At 39.9% G+C, this 21,740-nt stretch overlaps 1 protein-coding gene across 1 annotated transcript in view; it reads left to right on the plus strand.

The window, feature by feature from the left end:
- Positions 1-21,740, plus strand: part of LOC126336262 (dynein axonemal heavy chain 3) — a 1,127,841-nt gene that overhangs the window by 948,512 nt on the left and 157,589 nt on the right. Inside the window, exons 57-58 of the mRNA XM_049999758.1 lie at positions 801-962; positions 20,657-20,793. Coding sequence (XP_049855715.1) covers positions 801-962; positions 20,657-20,793 — 299 coding nt within the window. The remainder of the gene's footprint in view (positions 1-800; positions 963-20,656; positions 20,794-21,740) is intronic.

The raw sequence follows: 21,740 nt of genomic DNA on the forward strand, positions 1-21,740 counted from the left end.
GGTCTCAGCACTTGTAAATGGCAGTATCTATATATGTGTGTGTGTGTTTGTGTGTGTGTGTGTGTGTGTGTGTGTGTGTGTGTGTGTGTGTATTTTGTGTGTTTCTAAATGAGAAGGCCTTTGTCCTTTAGCTTAGTCTACTTTAAAATGTACCTGTTTACTGCTCATCATCTCCTTGATGTGGTATGAACCATTATATCCTAATTCATATTGTTGTAGCTTCCTGTTTAGTGCAGAGAAGAAAACATAAACAAAACCAGATTGGTAAGGCAACATTATATATTGAGACATGAAATATCTAACAGCATTGTTTTGTTGAAGCACATTTCCTGCAATAGAATTACATGTTTTCTAATACATTACATGATTACAAGTGAAAGAAGATCATAAATTAATACAGTGTCATATACTTTCAAAGCTAGAGCCATGTACATTAACTCTATTCCTGTATTTCAAAGCAATACATATGAAAATCTAAACTTTAATGTTGAATTATTTTTCATTAAAATACTAATAATGAAATCTGTCTTTAAATTTCAGTCAACCATGCTGTATTTGTTGCACTAGTTTAAGGATAGGTGACATTTTTTTCTTGCATAGTAATACCAGCAAAATGTTATTAAAAATAGTAGTTTTAAAATGATTTAATTCTTTGACATGTCAGTCACTGCCCAATGTTGAGTACTTAAGAGTTTCTTTAGTTAATTTGGAGTTGTTTTTTTTTAATCAAACTTAAAGTAACACTAACCAAAGAATTAATTTATAGTCTTAAAATTTTATGAAGTTTCTTTATGTTCCAGTCAATAGTGAACAGTGTTCCATCAGATAATTTGGAAATTCGCATAGGAAATCTAAATAGTTACTTCACAAGCAGCATTTACAAGAATGTTTGCCGTTCACTATTTGAAAAAGACAAACTGATTTTTTCCTTAGTCCTGTGCATAGGTATCTTGCGATCAAAGGTTAGTTCCTTCAGTTTCTCAGTAAATTTTTTATATCTGTATCTAAGTGTATTAGTTTTGAATGTAGATTTCATGATTCCTTGAAGCACAGCATGATTATTACGAAATATCCTGTTCATATAGTTGTTATGTATATTTTGATAACTCAGTTGGTGTAAACATATATTTGTAAATCACAAGTCTCTATGTCAAAAACATATTATAAGTTGCCTTATTTTCCACTAGAAATGTTTTGTATACATGGGAGATACATTTTTAAACGTTCACAACATTGATGTGTAACATGCAAAGGCAGACCACATATACCAAACAAGTGTAATGCCATAGATTATGGTTTGCAATAGAGTGAATAGGTGTCTGTGACATTTGTTAAGCATTCTAGCATTGTTGGGAGCTGAAGTTTAGAAATCTGTGGTTAGGAATTTACTACTCAGCCAATGTCAGATTTTTTCATTGCACCTGGACTTTCATTAACCCCTTTTAACAATGTTTACTTTTTATTTTGCCCAGCGCTTGATAAAGAATGAAAAGAAAGAATATTTCTTTCTTCTTTAACTTGGTTATTATTGTCTGCTCACTCTCCTTTTTTCCTTTTGTGTTCCTTCTGTTATTATAGTTTCGTATTCCATTTGTCTACCGTATTTACTCGAATCTAAGCCGCACTCTAATCTAAGCCGCACCTGAAAAATGAGACTCGAAATAAAGGGGAAAAAAAATCTCGAATCTAAGCCACACCTGAAATTTGCGACTCGAAATTCAAGGGGAGAGAAAAGTTTTAGGCCGCACCTCCATATCAAAACGAAGTTGGTTCATTGTAAAGTGAGACACAATTTACGTCGAATGAATGACGATACAGCGACAGTAGTTTGGTTCGAGTCGTAAGCTTAGCAGTTAATCTTTACCAGGTAGCCATTACAATGCGTCAGGCGCTCCGTCCGTATTTATACAAGTACCCTTCCTATCTCACGTGCTCCGTCTGTTTTTAATCGAATTGCTTATTTTGCTTTGATCTGATAAGTGCCGTTTTCTTTGTTATAGGTGTTCACATCACTCTAAGCTGAAAATGCATTACTGTACTGTGTCATGCATTGTTTGTCGCATTCTGAAAGTGCGTGTTTACGGCCTGTCGCTGCTCGCGGCATTTTTGATTTTGTGCACGCTACCGCCGCTTACAATTAAAAAAAAGCTTAGCAGTTAATCTTTACCAGGTAGCCATTACAATGCGTCAGGCGCTCCGTCCGTATTTATACAAGTACCCTTCCTATCTCACGTGCTCCGTCTGTTTGTAATCGATTGCTTATTTTGCTTTGATCTGATAAGTGCCGTTTTCTTTGTTATAGGTGTTCACATCACTCTAAGCTGAAAATGCATTACTGTACTGTGTCATGCATTGTTTGTCGCATTCTGAAAGTGCGTGTTTACGGCCTGTCGCTGCTCGCGGCATTTTTGATTTTGTGCACGCTACCGCCGCTTACAATTAAAAAAAAATTTAAAAAAGAACAGAGACGAATCGTCTTATTAGCGAAACAATGCCAAGAGAATGCGATATGTTGTTACTTACACTGCTGCTTTCTTTGATAATGATCAACAAGAACCAAATAATAGACTGTGTATGATAGAACATGTTCTGATTGAGAGGTAGGCGAAAATTTTTCTCTGTTTGAAAATCTTTGCGGCCGCTTCTTTTGTACATCAAATTCTGCACAGAAATTAGAGTCGTCTTAGATTTAAAAATCTAGTCAGTTGCCGTGCTTCATTTCTGACTGTATCACTATTAGGCACAAGAATATCAACATGACACGATACGTATAGTCTTCCGCGTTTGCTGTTGTCTCACTCTAGTTTCGTAGTTTATTAGGCGGACAGGATTTAAATGAGATAACAGCAAACGCGAAAGAATGCATGGCAAAATGTTTATATTCGTATTATTCTTATGGTGAAAAGAATACTGCATGTGATTCACATTTCATCAGGTTCCTATTAGCAACCATCTCTTCTCACAGGTAGGAAAAAATTCAGAACGTAGAGTTGGCCATATTGACAAACATCCTTAACAGTCTTGCCAGTCGGATTTTTGTAGTACATTGAAATTCTGCTACATTCGATGATGAACAATACGTAATTTGTTGGGGCGGAGAAAAAAAGCTCGTCTTCCACCTTTTTTTTTAAATTTATTTACTGACGCAGAGGCTTTGGCGCCAGTATTTATCTTTATGCCTACAAAGCATGCCGGTGTACCACTACATATACTCGACAGCAGAAGTTAGTTGTAGCGGCACCTACCAACATTTTTCAGAACTTCCGCTTGCTTTGCACTCGATTCTAAGCCGCAGGTGGTTTTTTTGGATTACAAAAACCGGAAAAAAGTGCAGCTTAGATTCGAGTAAATACGGTAACTGTCTCATTCTTCATTGAAAAGTTTTCAATCTGTTTGCCTCCCTAATTTACTGATTGTCATCTGTTGAGCAATATATTATTATCTGTCCAGGAATATACATGTGATCTGCCTCTGTTATTTTACCTTGTTTTTGCTTAAATGACACATGTATTTAAACTTAAATTTTCAATTCTGATAAGAATTTTGCAACTTTTAAGATTTCCTCAATCTTCTATCTTCATTCTGCTTATTGTTTCATATATAAGCTCCACAAACCTGATGGAGCATTGTGACAAAATTTATGTGGGATAAACAGTAGATATAAAACACAAATGGTGCATCAAACACCAGCAACACACCTGCCTTCTGCAGCACAACAAATCTGCTTTGACTGAATGTTGTATTACTGCTGACCATTTCATGGAGTACAGAGAGGTACTGACCGAAGCCTCATCCTCTGGGTTTCATTGGTCAAGGCAGCTGTGGGAATACAATTTGCAGTCAACTTCCTCAATCAAGAAGAAGGTTTCCAACTTGACAATCATAGAAAACACTTATTTCACGTCTTCGCTCTCAAAGGAATTACTTTCCTGACCGTTTGCTGCCTTGTATTCCAACAAATATGTGCTATTTTAATAAATAACCACATAATTTGGAAGCACTATGAATTTGTTAGTGTGGCATGTGCAGTGTTCTATTCATAGACACATAAATTATTATCTATGACTGATTCTCTTGTGCTAGTTGTTCTGTCTCTGATACATGGAAATTTAGGCTACAGTGCATTTTTATGAGGTCTCTTAAAAAAAGTCCAGAACATTTATAATTTTGCACCAAGCGTGTTTTGGAGTGAAATGTGGTTGGCATCCCTGCACAAGCCTGTGATAATGTGTAACTGCAATAAGTTTCATTTTTGTGTGTCTGCTAGTTATTGTTCAGTGCTGTATTGAGTAGAACATTGTGTCACACAGTTTGCAAATTCGAGATGGCAGACGTAGAGGGGCAGCAAAGCGTCTGCACTAAATTTTATATGAAATTCAATAAAGCCTTTACAGATACATACTGAATGATACGGGAAGCCTACAGCAATGAGTGCTTAAGCCGTACTTGACATTATGAGTTTTCCACATGGTTTAAAAATGGTCAAACGGAAGTTACAGACGAGTCTAGTTTAGGATGCCCTTTGACGTCATCCAATGACATTCATGCCAGGAGTACATGCCAATCGAAGACTTACTGTTCGAGAGATTGCAGATGAATGTAACATTTCAGTTGGATCATGCCATGAAATCCAGACAGAGCATCCTGAAATGCACGTTGCAACCAGTTTCGTCCCACGGTTCATGAGTCAAGACCAGAAAGACCGTAGCCACACAATCTGTGAAGATCTTTTGGATCACAAAAATGAGAACAAGATGCATAAGAAAATCATAACTGGTGATGACACATTGGTCTACAGTTATGATACTGAGACCAAGGTTCATTCTTCACAATGGGTCAGGAAAGATTCTCCAATACCAAAGAAAGCTCATCATGTAAGGTCAAATGTCAAAGCCTTGCTGATAGTTTTCTTTGTAGCAATGAAAACAGTCAATTATTGACAAAATTATTTAATTGGATGGATAAAAAATCTAATCACCAAGCAGTGGCAGAACACACACATAAATGATGGTTGTCATTGGCAATCTTTCAGAGCCAGTGGCTCCTTCTTCAGGCAGAAGGCTTGAAGGGGAAGGAAGAGGGTTGAAGGAAAAGGACTGCATAGGTCTAGGAAAAGGGGTAGACTTTGGGACTTCCCTGACCCGCAGTTCTAGGTGACTTTCCAGAAATCTGCCCCTTTTCCTTGGCCTCTCCAATCCTTTCCCTTCGACCCTTTTCCTTCCCCTTCAACCCTTATGCCTGAAGATGGAGCCACTAGCCCCAAAAGCTTGCCAATTACAGTAGTCTTTTATGTGTGTGTTCTTCTGCCACTTGGTCAGTAGATTTTCATCCATTCAATTAAATAATGATAGTTTTTTTGAATTTGTGCCACAGAGACAAACTGTTAATCTGTGGTCCTATCAGGACATATTGTGACACTTGCAAGGAAATGTGAGAAGGAAACGGCCTGAAATGTAGCAAGACAATTCATGGCTCTTGCATCATGATAATGCATCCTCACATTCATCCCTGTTGGTGTGTAACTATTACAGAAAAAATGAAACACTTTGTTGCCTCCATACTCTACAGCCCTGGCCCTTTGGACTTTTTTTATATCAAAAGTGTTGTTTATATGTTTATTTCATTTCACTGAGGGTTTTATTGGTAGTGAGGATTGAGACTGAATTAAAGATCTTCCTGTTGGGCACATCTTACTCCATTAAAGAACATCTTCACAGAAAATCTTGATATTAGTGTTTTATGGCATTTTACAAGGGCTGATCAACAGACTGAAACTGATTTTTTCCTGTGGCTTCCATGATAGTTTCCTGCCTGTACCATGAATATTTTAAAAATGTGGGTTTTTGTGTGTAATGTGGCAGCACTCTTGTATAAGTAGGTTGGTAATAATCCTTTGGTCTGTAGACACTGTTTACTTTTCACACCCAAAACATTGGAGGTGATGTGGGAGGAGCAGTGTAGTGCAATAAAATTCCATGTTCGGTTAAACCATATGGCCACTGAAACTAATGAAAAGATGTAGCAAGTATAAGGTGAAGATGCACTATGATGTGCAACAGTGTTTGAGTGGTTCAAGGACTTCACAGAAGGCTGACTTGTCTATGTTAAGCAAGGTGGATCTGGTGTTTTATGGCTTCTGTTGTGGCTGAAGTCAATGTCAAAACAGCTACTGTAGTTATCAGTGAGGACCAGCAGATAACTTTGAATAACATCAGTGAAGTGTTGAGAATTTCATATGGCAGCATCTTTACGATTGTGCGTGATCGTCTCCATATGACCTAAGTTTGTTCCTGTTGAATGCCATGACTGTTGACTCCCAAACAAAAGGCTGTGTGAATAGAGATGAGCTGTGAGGTGCTGTGTCTCATTGTTTATAAGAAAGGGTGCATTTCTGGAATTATCAGCAGTAATTAGTTGTGGCTGCGTCATTACTATAGTGAAGGAAAATGAACTAGTACAATGTAGAAATCGTGAGGTTCTCCATCATCAAAAGAGATGAAAGCTGTTCCATTTGCACTGAAAATGATGGTGAGCACCTTTTTCTACTGTCATGAAATTATTTAGCAGCTTGTGGTTCCTCCTCCCACAGCTGTTGCAACAGCATACTATATGTCAGTATTGGCTAAACTGAGGAAGCACATTGCAAGGAAATTACCAGAATTGTGGCCTCACACTGCAAATTTAGTCACACAGTTTCTAGCTCAGGTCAACATTACCTGTGTACCACATCCACATTAAAGCCCTGATCTTGCACCCTGTAATTTTATTTTATTCCCGTCACTAAAGGCAAAGCTTCAGTGCATTCAGTTTGAGAATTCTGAAACAGTGCTCAAGAAAAAGAAGGCAATTCTCAATAATCTGACAAAGAACGGCCTGCATCATGTATTTGAGGACTGGAAGATATGCTATAAAATATCCATTCAGGTAAGAGATAAGTTGTTCATGAGTGCCTAGACTGTATGAGAGGGGTTTTTTGGTGTGGAAGTGTTGGAATCTGTCAAAATGAAGATACTCTTGGTGGTTTGTGTGTTTAATGTGAACAGAGGTGTATATGAAGCCATCAAAATGGTGGAGGTCAATGTCTAGGATGGTGGCATGCTGGTCTGAAGAAGACCATGTGGAGTGGATGGGAGAGAAGTTGTTGAGTTTGTGAAAGGATGTGGATAGGGTTCCTTGGACTGGAGTCATGAAAATATCATCAGTGAACCTGAACCAGAGTAGGGGTTGGGAGTTTTGGGATACTAGGAAGACCTCCTGTAGATGGCCTATAAACAAGTTGTCATAGGAGGGTGCCATGTGTGAGCCCATGGCTGTGCCATGCAATTGTTTTTATACCTTCACTTCAAAGGACAAGTAGTTGTGAATTAGGATAATGTTAATAAGGTGTATGAGAAATGAGGTGGTGGATTTGGAGGCTGAAGGACATCGGGAAAGATAGTGTTCAGTAGCTGTAAGACCATGAGCACGAGGGCTGTTGGCATAAAGAGTGGTTTCATCAACAGTGATGGTAGGCATCTGGGAGGTAAAGGATTGGGGACTGCTGAGTACCTGTGAAGGAAGTGGTTGGCAACTCTGACATGGGAGGCTCAAGTATGCAGAATTGGTTGGAGATGTTGGTAAATGAAAGCTGAAATTCTTTCAATGGGAGCACAATAACCATCTACTATAGGACATCCATGATTGCTGCATTATGGATTTCCAGGACCATGTGGAAGGCAGGTGTGTGTGGTGTCATAGGGATGAGGAGAGCGACGGATTCTGGATAGAGGTTCTGGAAAGGACCTAAGGCTTTAAGCAGGTGTGGGATCACTCGGGCAGATAAGTCAGATAAGTGGCAAATGCCTTCTGCCAGGTTGTCACTGCAATTCATAACAGCAGTGTTGGGATCTTTGTCTCCTTTCTTCTACTGAAACATCGGTGTTCTGAGGAATGGACCTAGGAAGATATGATGAGGCTAAGTTGGAGGTAAGGAATTCCAGGAAGGTGACCAGCAGGTACTTCAACAGGAGGGGGAGATGGGGGGGAAGGGGGAGGGGCATATTATGGTTGGATAGTGGTATGAACTAGTAGAAGCAGGACTCAGTGTTGGGATTAGGTTGACTTTGGTTGGAGTGAATGTTGGCAAAGAAATGTTTATGTTTCGGGGATCAGGAGAAGTAGAGTAGGTCTTTGACGAGTGTAGCATGGTTAAATTTAGGTGTATGGTTAAATGTGGGGCTTTTAGATAGGACTGAAACTTCTGTGGGGCTGAAGATAGTGATGGAAAGATAAACAACATTTTCTCTGCTTCTGTACTTATCATGACCTCAACCTACAGTTACATACTTTCCCAACAACATCCTCCCAGCAGTTTCCAGACCCTCTGTCCTCTAACCTCCCCGCTCTTCTCATCTCCCACCCTCTTTGTGTGCTGTCCTCTGACAAAGCACCCACCCATTTTTTCCCCACTTCTCTTCTTTTTTGGTTCCTATTCACCGTACTCTCCCTACCCAACTTCCTGTCCAACAGCCTCCCAATGCTCCACCTGTTGGCACTCTAGTGCCTGCACACTCCACCAGACGGTGTTCTTCTCTGCCCCCAACTGTGTTCTACTATCTCTTTCCCTTCCCCGCTGCCTCCAGGTTGCTGCTTCGATTCTGCGTGTCAGTTGACAGCTTAATTCCAGTAAGAGCTGCAATAGATGGAAGTCATGTATATGTAAGGTGCGCTTGCTTATGTGAATGAATATGTGTGTGTTTATTTTTCTGACAAAGGCTGTGGCTAAAAGCTAATGTGTAAGTGTCCTTTAGTTGTGCTTCTTTGCGACTTAATGTTACAACTTTACAGTGAGTTGGAATCTGTCTTTTTTTTTTTTTTTTGCATCAATATTATGAGAAGGAGAGTTGCTACTCACCATATAGAGCAGATGCTGAGCTACAGATAGGCACAACAAAAAGACACTCACAATTAAAGCTTTCAGCCAATGGTCTTCATCATCAACAATAGACATACATACTCACACTCACACAAACGCAATTCACACACACTACTGCAGTCACACACAACTGAAGCAACGCTGCGGGCAGCAGTACCAGTGCATGATGGGAGTGGCGACTGGGTGGGGGTAAGGAGAAGGTTGGGGTGGGGAGAGGGAGGTACACTACAGTGGGGGTGGCAAACAATGGAGTACTGCAGGTAGATGGTGGGCTAGGGAGAAGTGGGGAGGAAGTAGTGGAATAGACTGTGTGGTGGTGGAATGAAGGATATATTGCACGGAAAGTTTCCATCTGCACATTTCAGAAAAGCTGGCATTGGTGGAAAAGAACCATGTGCTACAGGCTGTGAAGCAGTCAATGAATGAAGGATATTATGTTTGGCAGCTTGTTCAGCAACAGAGTGGTCAATTTGTCTCTTGGTCACAGTTTGTAGGTGGACAATCATTTGGACAGACAGCTTGTTAGTTGCCATGCGTACAAAGAATGCAGCACATTGGTTGCAGCTTAGCTTGTAGACCACATGAGTTGTAGACCACATGACTTGTTTCACAGGTAGCCCTGCTGTTGATGGGATAGGTGATGTTAGTGACCAGACTGGAGTAGATGGTCGCCGGAGGATGTATGGGACAGGTCTTGCATCTAGGTCTATTACAAGGTATGAGCCATGAGGTAAGAATGGAAGAGTATACTATGTAGGTACAGTGGACAGTGAAATATGGCTGTGGGAGGCGTAGGAAGGATAGTGGGCAGGACATTTCTCATTTGGAGTCACAACGAGGGGAAATTGAAACCCTGGCAGAGGTTTCTCCAGTCCTGTGTGGTACTGAGTTATGAGGAGAAGCTCCTCTGCATCCGGATGGTGGTGCTTTTGGAGTTGGTGGAAGACAACGAGGGGAAATTGAAACCCTGGCAGAGGTTTCTCCAGTCCTGTGTGGTACTGAGTTATGAGGAGAAGCTCCTCTGCATCCGGATGGTGGTGCTTTTGGAGTTGGTGGAAGACAACGAGGGGAAATTGAAACCCTGGCAGAGGTTTCTCCAGTCCTGTGTGGTACTGAGTTATGAGGAGAAGCTCCTCTGCATCCGGATGGTGGTGCTTTTGGAGTTGGTGGAAGACAACGAGGGGAAATTGAAACCCTGGCAGAGGTTTCTCCAGTCCTGTGTGGTACTGAGTTATGAGGAGAAGCTCCTCTGCATCCGGATGGTGGTGCTTTCGGAGTTGGTGGAAGACTGGAAAGATAAGGCATGGGAGATTTATTTTTGTACAAGGTTGGGAGGGTAATTACGGTCAGTGAAGGCTTCAGTGAGACCCCCAGTATTTTTTGAGAGGGACTGCTCCTCACTGCAGATGCAATGACCATGGGTGGCTAGACTGTACCGAAAAGACTTTTTGGTATGGAACGGGTGGCAACTGTCAAAGTGGAGGTATTTCAGATGGTTAATAGGTTTGATACTGATGGCTGTACTTATATAGCCGTCTTTCAGCTGGAGGTCAACATCTAGGAAGGTGGCTTGTTGGGCTGAGTAGGATCAGGTGAAATAAATGGAGGAGAAGCTGTTAAGGTTCTGAAGAAATGTGGATAGGGTGTCCTCACTTTCTATCCAGATAGCAAAGATGTTATCAGTGAATCTGAACCAATTGAAAGGTTTAAGATTCCGGGTTTTTAGGAACAATTCCTCTAGATAGCCCATGAATAGGTTGGCATTGGATGATGGATGTGGGTTCCCATAGCCGTACAGGTGAGGCCTTCGGAAAAGACTGATATGTCTGTGGGGCTAAGGCTTCTGGAGAAAAGGTTCATGACTGTGTTGTGGGTCTGTTTAGGTTCTGGAATCTGTGAAACCAGTCATGTGGTCTACAAGCTAAGTTGCAACCAATATGCTGTATTCTATGTAGGCATGACAACCAACAAGCCTTCTGTCCGCCTGAATGGCCACCTACAAACTGTGGCCATGAAACAAGTGGACTACCCTGCTGCCAAACACGCTGCCAAACATAATATCCTTCATTTCAATGACTGCTACACAGCCTGTGCCATATGGATCCTTTCCACCAACACCAGCTTTTCTGAACTGCGTAGGTGGGAACTTTCCCTGCAATACATCATATGTTCCCGTAACCCTCCTGGCCTCAACCTTCATTAGTCACTGTCCTCACCCATCCAGCCCCTTCCCTGTTCCCATTCCAGCAGTACGCAGCTGTCATTCCACCACCACACCCAGTCTTTTTATTTCTCTCCTTTTCTGCTACATCCCCCCCTCACCCCGTCTAACCTGCAGTACTTCACCCCACCATACTGTTTTTCCCACTCCCAACCCCAGCCTCATCCTTACCCGAATCCATTCACCACTCCCATCATGCACTGGTGCTGCTGCGTGCAGTGTGGTGTCAGTTACCTGAGACAGCAGTCGTGTGTGTGTGTGTGTGTGTGTGTGTGTGTGTGTGTGTGTGTGTGTGTGTGTGTATGAGCGCGCGCGCGCCCAGCCCCCCCCCCCCCCTATCCCCTCCTCCATTAACCATGGACCTTGCTGTTGGTGGGGACGCTTGCGTGCCTCAGCGATACAGATGGCCGTACCGCAGGAGGAACCACAACGGAGGGGTATCTGTTGGGAGGCCAGACAAACGTGTGGTTCCTGAAGAGGGGCAGCAGCCCTTTCAGTAGTTGTAGGGGCAACAGTCTGGATGATTGACTGATCTGGCCTTGTAACACTAACCAAAACGGCCTTGCTGTGCTGGTACTGCAAACGGCTGAAAGCAAGGGGAAACTACAGCCATAATTTTTCCCGAGGGCATGCAGCTTTACTGTATGGTTAAATGATGATGGCATCCTCTTGGGTAAAATATTCCAGAGGTAAAATAGTCCCCCATTCAGATCTCTGGGTGGGGACTACTCAAGAGGACGTCGTTATCAGGAGGAAGAAAACTGGTGTTCTACGGGTCGGAGCATGGAATGTCAGATCCCTTAATCAGGCAGGTAGGTTAGAAAATTTAAAAAGGGAAATGGATAAGTTAAAGTTAGATATAGTGGGAATTAGTGAAGTTCGGTTTTAGGAGGAACAAGACTTCTGGTCTGGTGAATGCAGGGTTATAAACATAAAATCAAATAGGGGTTATGCAGGAGTAGGTTTAATAATGAATTAAAAAAACAAAGAGTTTGGGTAAGCTACTACAAACAACATAGTGAATGCATTATTATGGCCAAGATAGACATGAAGCCATGTGTGGTGAAATTTCTGTATCATCAGTAAAAAAGTTTCTTTTTCTTCTCAATGTACTTTGATTCTCTTCCCAAATTTCTGTTTTGTTTCCTTCACTCCTTGCTCATTGTATAGATTGAATGAGATCTGGTAGATGGTACAACTCAACCATGCTCCCTTCTCAGCTACTGCTTCTTTTGATAGCCTTCAACTCGTATAATTTTGGTCTGCTACCTATGCAAGTTGTGGGTAATGTTTTACTCCATGTATTTTATCACTGTTACCTTCTGAATTTCAAATATTTATTCTAGTTAGTATTATCAAAAGTTTCCCTATATCTACAAATGCCATGACTGTAGGTTTACCTTTCTTCAGTCCAAGTTTTCTAAGATTAATCATGAGTTTGTATTGCCTTGCACATTCCGATATTAATCTGGAACCCAAACTGATCTACCCGGTGTCAGCTTCTAGCAATTTTCCATTCCTTCATTAACAATTCATGTTAGTATTTTGCAACCATGACTTATTACACGGATGGTTCAGTAATAATCACAGCTGCTGGCATCTGCCTCCTCTGGAGTTGGGATTGTTATGTTCTTCGTGAAGTTTGAGGGTGTTTCACTTATGTCATATATACTGCATGCCAGATGGCAGAGTTTTGTCAGTGCTGGTTCTCCAAAACACCTCAGTATTTGTGAGGTAACATCATCAACTCCACAGGCCCAATTTTGACATATGCCTTTCAGTGCACTGTGAAATTCTCTTCACAGTAACATGTAAGATAACTGACCCCTGGACTGTGTGTGAAAGCACTCGTATGACAGCAGATGGGAAGAGGAATGGTAGCGCATGTAGCATTTGACAGGTCGCTGCTAGTACATCTTGCAAAGATGTTACTCACAGTATGTTTCTACTTCAGTCTATATGTGTTACTTCTCCTCCAATGTTGTCTGCTTACATTTAACTTCTTTGGTGATAATACTAATCAAATGTCTGAAGATGGACTTGTAAGCTGAAAACCAGTTAGCAATAAAAGTAATATTGTAGAACAAAAGCAAACTCGTGCTTTTCATTTATTATAACGTTGTTCTAGCAAGAACCGATGGAAGATTCTGTTAATATCCTTAACATTGATTTTCTGCAGAATTCTTGAACATATTCTCAGTTTCATTATAATAAAGTCCCTTAAGATGGAAAAACTTCTATCCACTAATCAGTTCAGCTTTTGGAACGATCGTTTGAGCAAAACTCAGCTTGCCCTTTATTCACATGATATCGTGTGAACTGTTGATGAAGGCAAGAGGCAGATTCCATATTTTACATCTACATACATACTGTGCAAGCCACCATACGGTGTATGGCATAGGATAGCACTACTAGTCATTTCCTATCCCGGCAAACTTGCAAATTGCACGAGGGAAAACTATTGTTTATAAGCCTCCATATGAGCTGTAATTTCTCTCATCTTATCTTTGTGGTCCTTACAGTAGCAGCAGTAGAATCAGTGTTCAGTTGGAACGCCATTTCTCTAAACTTCTGCACTAGTGCTTCGCAAAAAGAGCATTGTGTTCCTAACAGGGATTCCCAATGCCTCTGAATTGCTTCAATGTCTTTCTTTAATCCAACTTCGTGGAGACGCCAGACACTAGAGCAGTACTCAAATATTGATGTCACTAGCTTTCTATATGCAATCTCCTTCATAGATTGCCTACACTTCCCCAAAATACTCTCCATAAAATGAAGTCTAGCATTCGCCTTCCCTACTATCAGCCTGACATGCTCATTTCATTTCATATCACATTCAATGTTACAGCTAGATATTTGATTGATGTATAACTAATACTGTATCCAAATGTTACATTCTGACTTTTCCTACTCATCTGCATTAACTTATATTTTTCTACATTTACATGGCTGAGTCACACTAATGTGACCATCTATGAAAGGCGTGAATAACCACCTTTTGCAGCACGGATCACTGCAAGACGTGTGAGAAGGAAGTCAGTGAGGCTCCGAAAGGTACTGACAGTGGTGTGGAGCCATGTGAACACCATTTCTCAGATTAGGATCCACGGCACAAACAGCCCAATCGAGATAGTACTGTAGATTCTCAATGGGGTTTAAATCCAGTGAGTTCGGTTGCCGAGGGAGCACAATAAACTCATCTCAGTACACTACGAACCACGCACATAAACTGTAAGCTGTGTGACACATTGCACTGTCCTGTAGGTAGGTGCCATTATGCCGAGGAAAAAACAAACTGCACGTAGGAATCGACATCGTGCCTAAGACAATATAGGTACTTGTGATGATCGGTGGTGCCTTCCAGAATGACGAGATCACCAATGGAATGCCACAGCTACAGTCTCCAACTCGTAAGACTCCCTCCTCCAGCCTCAGCCCTTCCAGTGCTTGTTGCAGGGTGTTTGTTTTCAGGTGTTTCACGATAATGAAACATAAAATGTGATTCATACGAAAAGGCAACCTGTCAACACACAGTGTATGCGAGTAGTAATATTTCTGTGCACATTCCAGTCTTCATTGCTGATAAATAACAGTCACTGTAATTGCACAAACCTGGCACATGCTGCACAGGCCCGTGCTCAGTAGTGTTCACCGAACAGTTTTCGAGGACGCACTGTCGGTAGCTCACACATTCCTCTGTGCAGCTGCTGTTCACTTGTCATCTGTGTTTCACAATGCACCACAGTTGCCTCAGTACCTATTGTGGATAGTGCCATTGTATCTTGCATGGTATACGTCAACTATTGGGGCTCACAAACAGTTTACAAACTTGCAAAAATCCTTCCACTCTTGGCACAAAAGCCAGTGATAATGCCCTGTTGGATGTGAGGTATATCACTCCATTTCTGCATTGCAACAATGACTGTCCTGTTTTCCACGTCCCTCCACTATTGGTGCTGCCACCTGCTGTCTGTGAGTGGTTATTGCATGTAGAAGTTCAACATAGGTGGTGCTCACATCAATGTGCCGGGACCCTATAGAGCAAGCTGCCACTCATCACACCAACTAGAAATTCTGTCTTAAGTCATCGCAAAACCTGTTACAGTCAGGACACATTCCCACTCGACACAGCATCGTCGGGAAACAGCTGTAAATTGCTGTTCACCGCGTCTGCCAGATCATTTATGTATACAAAGAATAAGAGTGGTCCTATCACAATTCCCAGGGGCACTCCCGATTATACTGTTGTCACCAATGAGCACTCACCGTCGAGGAGAACGTACTGGTTCGTATTACTTAAGAAATCTTCTAGCCACTCTCATATCTGGAAGCCTTATACATATGCTTAGACTTTCATCATAGTCTGCAGTGGGTACTGTGTCAAATATTTTCTGGAAATCTAGAAATATGGAATCTACGTTTTGCCCTCCTTCCATATTTCTAGATTTCTGAAAATCGTTTGACACAGTGCCCCACTGCAGACTATTTACAGAGATACAGATATACAGAATAGGTTCTGAGATATGTGAGTAGCCTGAAGACTTCTTAAGTGGTAGGACCCAGTATGTTGTCCTCAATAGTGAGTGCACATCAGAGGCGAGTGTTTTGTCAACTGGGCTCCGAGGAAGTGTAATAGGACTATCGTTATTCGCTGTAAGCGTAAATGACGTGACACATGGGGTGAGCAGCCATCTGTGGCTGTTGGTTGATGATGCTGTGGTGTATGTTAGTGAGTAGGAGAATAGAAACATTTTAGACAAAATTCCTAGTTCTTGTGATGATATAGCCAGTTGTTTCTCCCTTATTCAATTTGTGAGAGGAACAGGAAGAGAAATGACTATTAGTGGTGCAATGTACCCTCCACCACACACCCTATTTCTTTTTTAGTAGCTTGTGGAGAACATATAAGGATGTTTATGTAGATGAATGTGTCTAGGTAGACTGCAGTGAAATAAGTGTTTCCAATGATGCTGTTAATAAAAAAAATTATCTCTCAGGTTTTCTCGGCATAATTGGTTAATATTTGCTTCCAGATGTTACGCAGCATTGTTGTATCCATTTTATGCCAAATATGTCAACGATCTACTGGGCTGTGCTGTTTTCTGTAGTTTCTGCATGGACTCCAATCAGACTGTTAATTATTGTTGGTTTTGAGTTGGTATTTGCAGTAGCTGAATTGGACTCCTGATTCTTGCAATGCACTTAGATGCTCTTCTGTTTTTCAGAGCCTGCACATATATTTTGCGAAATGTGTATTCTCTCAGTGTTTCCCAACTGTGGCAGATGTAATGGCCAGTGAGATCTTAACTCCCTGCAGATTCTTGAGAATGGGTTGACAATATAACATTGTTACAATCAGAATCAATGCCATTGAATACAGCTACAAGCCAGAAACCAAAATCTGACTGCTTGCACAAAAGGCAAATATTAAATGCAGGGAGCCATTCAATAATTAACCTCATTGAAAAACATCTGGACAAAGATACAGTGACCCACTCTATAAATGCTTCCAATAGCAGTTTACTTTAGCTCTGTGGAGCATATTACATCTTCATTATCACTGGAAGCAAAAGAAGATCTTTTCCTCGAAACCTTTAGAGCATTTACCAAAGTATCAGTGCTAAGATCCAACATATCAAAGAACGGTGATAAATATGTGACAAGACAAGAAAATGATAATTCTGCCATCCAGTGAGGGCAACACTACAATCTAAATGTCATGTGGACTAGAATAAGAAAATTTTCAATCTTCTGAATGTTGTTGCCTACAAACAGACAATGTTGATGCTACAAATAAAATTGGGAGGAAGATAAGGCCTCTTCTTAATGAATCAAGCTCACTACATAACATTATTAAGGGTCTTAAAACGTGATCAGTAGTAGCACCATGACTATATGGCTTTTCTAAAGACATAAGTGAGCATTCCTCTAAGATCCATAGTTAGTAATATTAGTGCACCTAAAGAAATAACGTCATTATGAATCTGCAAATCCCTGCACAATTTCTTTTTGAAACTGTCTGTTGCTGTCTTTGTGGTGGTGAAGTTAAACTTTATGAGTATATTGGAGCTAGAATAGGTGTTGTGTCTAAATTAATTGGTAAATGTCAGAAGTGCAAAAACCTAGAAACGAAAAAGCATTTCATACATCATCAATGTGTTCAGGTAATGAATTGTATGAAACTAATGTGAGCATTAGGTGCATTGGTAAAAGGTGTGTGCTTTGTGTCCATCTCCTCCAAACACTCGGTGTAAATATGGACAAGCTGAAATTTCTGGCACCCTGCATGAATTTACACATAAACATTCTCTTCCTTTGGCAGCAGTAGAGGTAATCAAACCTATTTACAGAGATTTAGCAAATCCTGAGCTACTAAAGAAGTGTTTACATGGGAAGGCCCAGAATGTGAATGAGTTCTTCAATGATGTTCTGTGGTTCCACGTGCCTAAAAGTAGTGTCTGATGCTGTAATAACTTTTAATGGTGGGAACTATGAAAGATTTAAGGTTCTGGAAAAGTTAGGGTAAGATTTGGACAGAACACAGCTAAATGACTGCAGGAACTGGATGAGTTTCGTGTACGTGAAGCAGAGTTAGCTGTTCAGCAAATCACAAAACAAGCACGAAAGAAAAGGAGGTGGCAAGTACTGGGCTGTTGTAACACTGAAGAAGAGACAGGCTATGGGCCAGGGCAATTCTAGTGCATAAAAGATGCAGAAAAATATAAATCTGTATAAAAATTTGTAATAAAAAGGTTTTAAACCTCAACATCTCTGAACTACATTTTTTGTGATAAATGACCCTTTTTCTAAAAAAGTACTGATGGTAGAGACATGAAATCTTCACAGCATGCCAAGTGTTAGATTCAACACAAATGGAACTAGAATAATTAAAATATCCTGAGTTGTTAAGTTTTTATATTCATTTATTTACAAACGTTTGTCAAAAATGGAGTGTTTAAAAAAAGGTTAACATGCCCCACAATACAATTCAGTAATAATTCTAGTTCTGTGTATCTAGAAAGTTTCATACAATAATTATGGAAAATTGTAAGTTGGTGTATTAAAAAGTTTCCAAGATAATGGGTCTAAAAAAAATCGATAATTTAACGTTGGTGGCAAAGGACTTACAATATCCCCTTAAGTGATGCAAAGTATGAGAACAGCTGAGGAGAGATGGAAGAACATCAGCAACATGTCCAACTAAAAGAACCAAACAAGTCAACTGTTACGGAACATTGTCTGAAGTATAATCAACAAATTAAACATGATAAAACAAGTATCATGGTGCACATGCCAATTAAGACTCACTTTGATAAAAGAATACCATTAATCCTAATACTTCAGCTTTGACAAGTTTGGTATAGCTGTTGCTTCACATGTGGCATGCTGATTGTTTTATATAACACTAATTTGACTGAGTACTTCCCACAGTGGTCTTCTGGACTCCATTACCAAAGCTGCATTTAAATTCAAAAATTGGTGTTTCCTCGACACCAGATTTCGAGAACAAACATTCCACACTAGCTGTAATTGAAAATTCAATATATTTGGCTATTTATTTGCATATAAATATGAAACCAGTCCATTTGGAATTTTGATACAATTTAATTTTTCATTAACTAGTTGTTTTGTTTACTAGTTTTGAGCCACTACAGAATCATCATCAGATGGAGTTTTTGTGGGAACATTATCTGGATCATGTGCAGTTAGATTCTGTGGTGGTGATGTTGGTAGATATCCATGGCAAGTTTGTTCCCATTTCTGACACGGATATCACGGGACAGGGCACAAGTACCCCAAACATAAGAACCTTTAATTTGATGATGAGACAGCAGTTGCTTAAAATGTAGTTAATTGTACAGAAAATAAATCCTATCAAGAATCCAAAAAAATGACTGGTTGCATATTATATACAAATAAATCACCAATTTAAATCACAGTTGCAGTTTGTCTTCCATAATGTATATACTGAAATTCAATATTTTTTCCTATCTTTTAAATACATTTAGTATTACCTGATGCATTCTTAACTCAGAATGCAACATTGTTCTCCTTCCAAAAGTTCCTCTAGATTCTTTACAACATGCCTTTACTGTTATAATATATTTTCTTGAGCAGTCTACTCATCTCCAGGGTAGGATGATGATCCAACAAATTCTTATTGCTGTGACTGGGCAGGTATTGCATCTCTTTAAATTGCTGTAAATGCTGTTGTATGCTGAAGATCCATGTCATCCCATAATATAGGTCTCTACATACAAAGTAAATAAAATAACCACACAGTATCTGAGTGTTTGTGTTAGATGTTTTACTGTGCAAATTACTTTTGTCGACAGTATCAGTCATCAATAAGGATATGTAGGGTTGCACCTCAACGCCCTGAAGTAGTATGTGCCACTATATGCTCCCCCACTTAGATTAATGATCTTAGTGTTGATGTATCTACATGCCATATGTTCTGTGTAATGTTATTACTGTTAAAAGGCTTCTGCATGTTGTCCTTACATATATTTACTAAGAACAGTATCATAGTGATTCTTTTCATTCTTACACATACTATAGTTTTTTATTTACTAGAAATTCTTCATTTTCATTAGAAAAATTTGTAAATTAATGACAAATATATTGAGCTGTGAGTAATGTGTATTACACATGAACATAGCATTGCTTAACTGTAGCATTCATTCATGTTAATCTCTTGGTTTTGTTAATTATGATTTAAGACAATTAGATGTTGAAAATTTACTATGACACAATTTTATACTTATAATAGTGAGATTTTACAGACCTTCTAGTATGAACTTCAATAATCAAAACATACCATGGTTACATACTACAGTTTTAAGAAGTAATCTTCAGAAGCATTGAACTCTCCTAAGTAGGCTCTCTCTACTCTATCAATTCTTAAAAGATTTTATGTGGCTTAAATTCTGAAGACTTGGAATTCTTAAACTTTTCACCTAACTATATTTCTTCCCACCAGAATGAAAGGCCACTGCCACTGCCCAAGAACAGAGATGGCCATCCATTGGTGAAACACACTGCTAAGCATGACACTCTAGTTAAGTGGCTGCTTCACAACCTGTACAATTTGAATCCCCCTCCCCCTTTCCATTTCACTTTCCCCACATTTTCTGCAAAGAACACAGATGCCTCATTGCTAATGAGAAGGTGTACATTTGGGTGTCTGTGTGGTTGTTGGTGTGAATTTGTGTACCTTACTAGAAAAAGAGCAAAAGCGAGAGCTCGAAAGCTAGTGTTAACTGTTCGCTATTAAGTGTTCCTGTGTGGCACACACCAGTCCTCCATAGGTAGGTGGTTGCCTTTCCCTTATTTATTGTATTTTTTCTGTCCAGGAATTTCCATTAGTGTTATAGTGTAATAGTGTAGTATTTTACTGTTAATTTTGTGGTAAATGTAATGTCCATCATTGATCATGATTATACAAATGAAATATTGTTATTGCTGTGTGTCTTTCATTTGGTTGGTATCAGTTTGTAATGGCTTTCACCATATTTCAGGGTTTGGTGTGTGAAGAGAATTGGTCATTTCTTTTGACAGGAGGTGTCGCATTAGATAATCCGTATGAAAATCCTGCACCTACTTGGCTGACAGAAAAGTCATGGTCCGAGATCGTCAGAGCGTCATCTTTGCCAAAGTCAGTTACATGTTTTTTATGTATTGTTGTATTACTTTCTTCCACACATACAATGCAATGTGAAATATTTACATTTTCTGTTCTATTAACTCTTTAAACAGTAATTTCACAGAAGCAGGATACTCACCTTTGAAATTACATGCATTTAAAGAGGTCATGGAAAATTATTGTAGTGTCACATAATGTAGAAGAAAATGCTGCTGATGCAGACTTGCTGTTTCGTAATTTACACAAAACTACAAGAAAAGACAATTTAAGTTGACTATACCAACAACACTAAATTGAACTCAGCAAAATATTCAAAATTCTTTGGAAGTTTCTAATTACTTGGTGCAGCAAGTCCCAAACCTTTTTTTTAATGTGATTTTTAGCAAAACTTAGCCATAAAATAGGAATTAAGCTGGAACCTGAAATAAATGGTACAGTAATGAAATGTTGTCACAGTATTAAGGATTCTAAGAATAGAAACTCAAGATAGGAATATCAACAATGTAGGTAAAGATTGCTACTTACCATAAAGAAGACATGCTAAGTTACAGACAGGCAGAATTAAAAGACACTTACATAAAGCTTTCGGCCACAGCCTTAATCGGCAAAAGAGAAAAATTCACTATTCGTACACACAAGCAAGCACACCTCATGCACAAATGACTGCCAACTCTAGCAGTTTAGGCTGGAAGGCAACTCTCACATGGGATGCAAGCAGCAATCTGGAGATGGCAGGAAGGGGAAGGGATGGTAGTGTGTATGTGGGGAGACAGGTGAACACTGTCTGGCAAAGTGTGCAGTAACTAGAATGCCAACAGGTGCAGCATCAGAAGGTTGTGGGGCTGGGAGTTGGGGGAAAATGGAGACAAAAAAGAGAGAAGTGCGGAAAGATGGGTGCATGTATTGGTAGAGGGTGGGAGACAAAAATGGGGAGGAGATAATAAAAAGTATGGGGTGGA

The sequence above is a fragment of the Schistocerca gregaria genome, chromosome 2, assembly GCF_023897955.1.
Source record: "Schistocerca gregaria isolate iqSchGreg1 chromosome 2, iqSchGreg1.2, whole genome shotgun sequence".
In the NCBI taxonomy this organism is placed as follows: domain Eukaryota; kingdom Metazoa; phylum Arthropoda; class Insecta; order Orthoptera; family Acrididae; genus Schistocerca; species Schistocerca gregaria.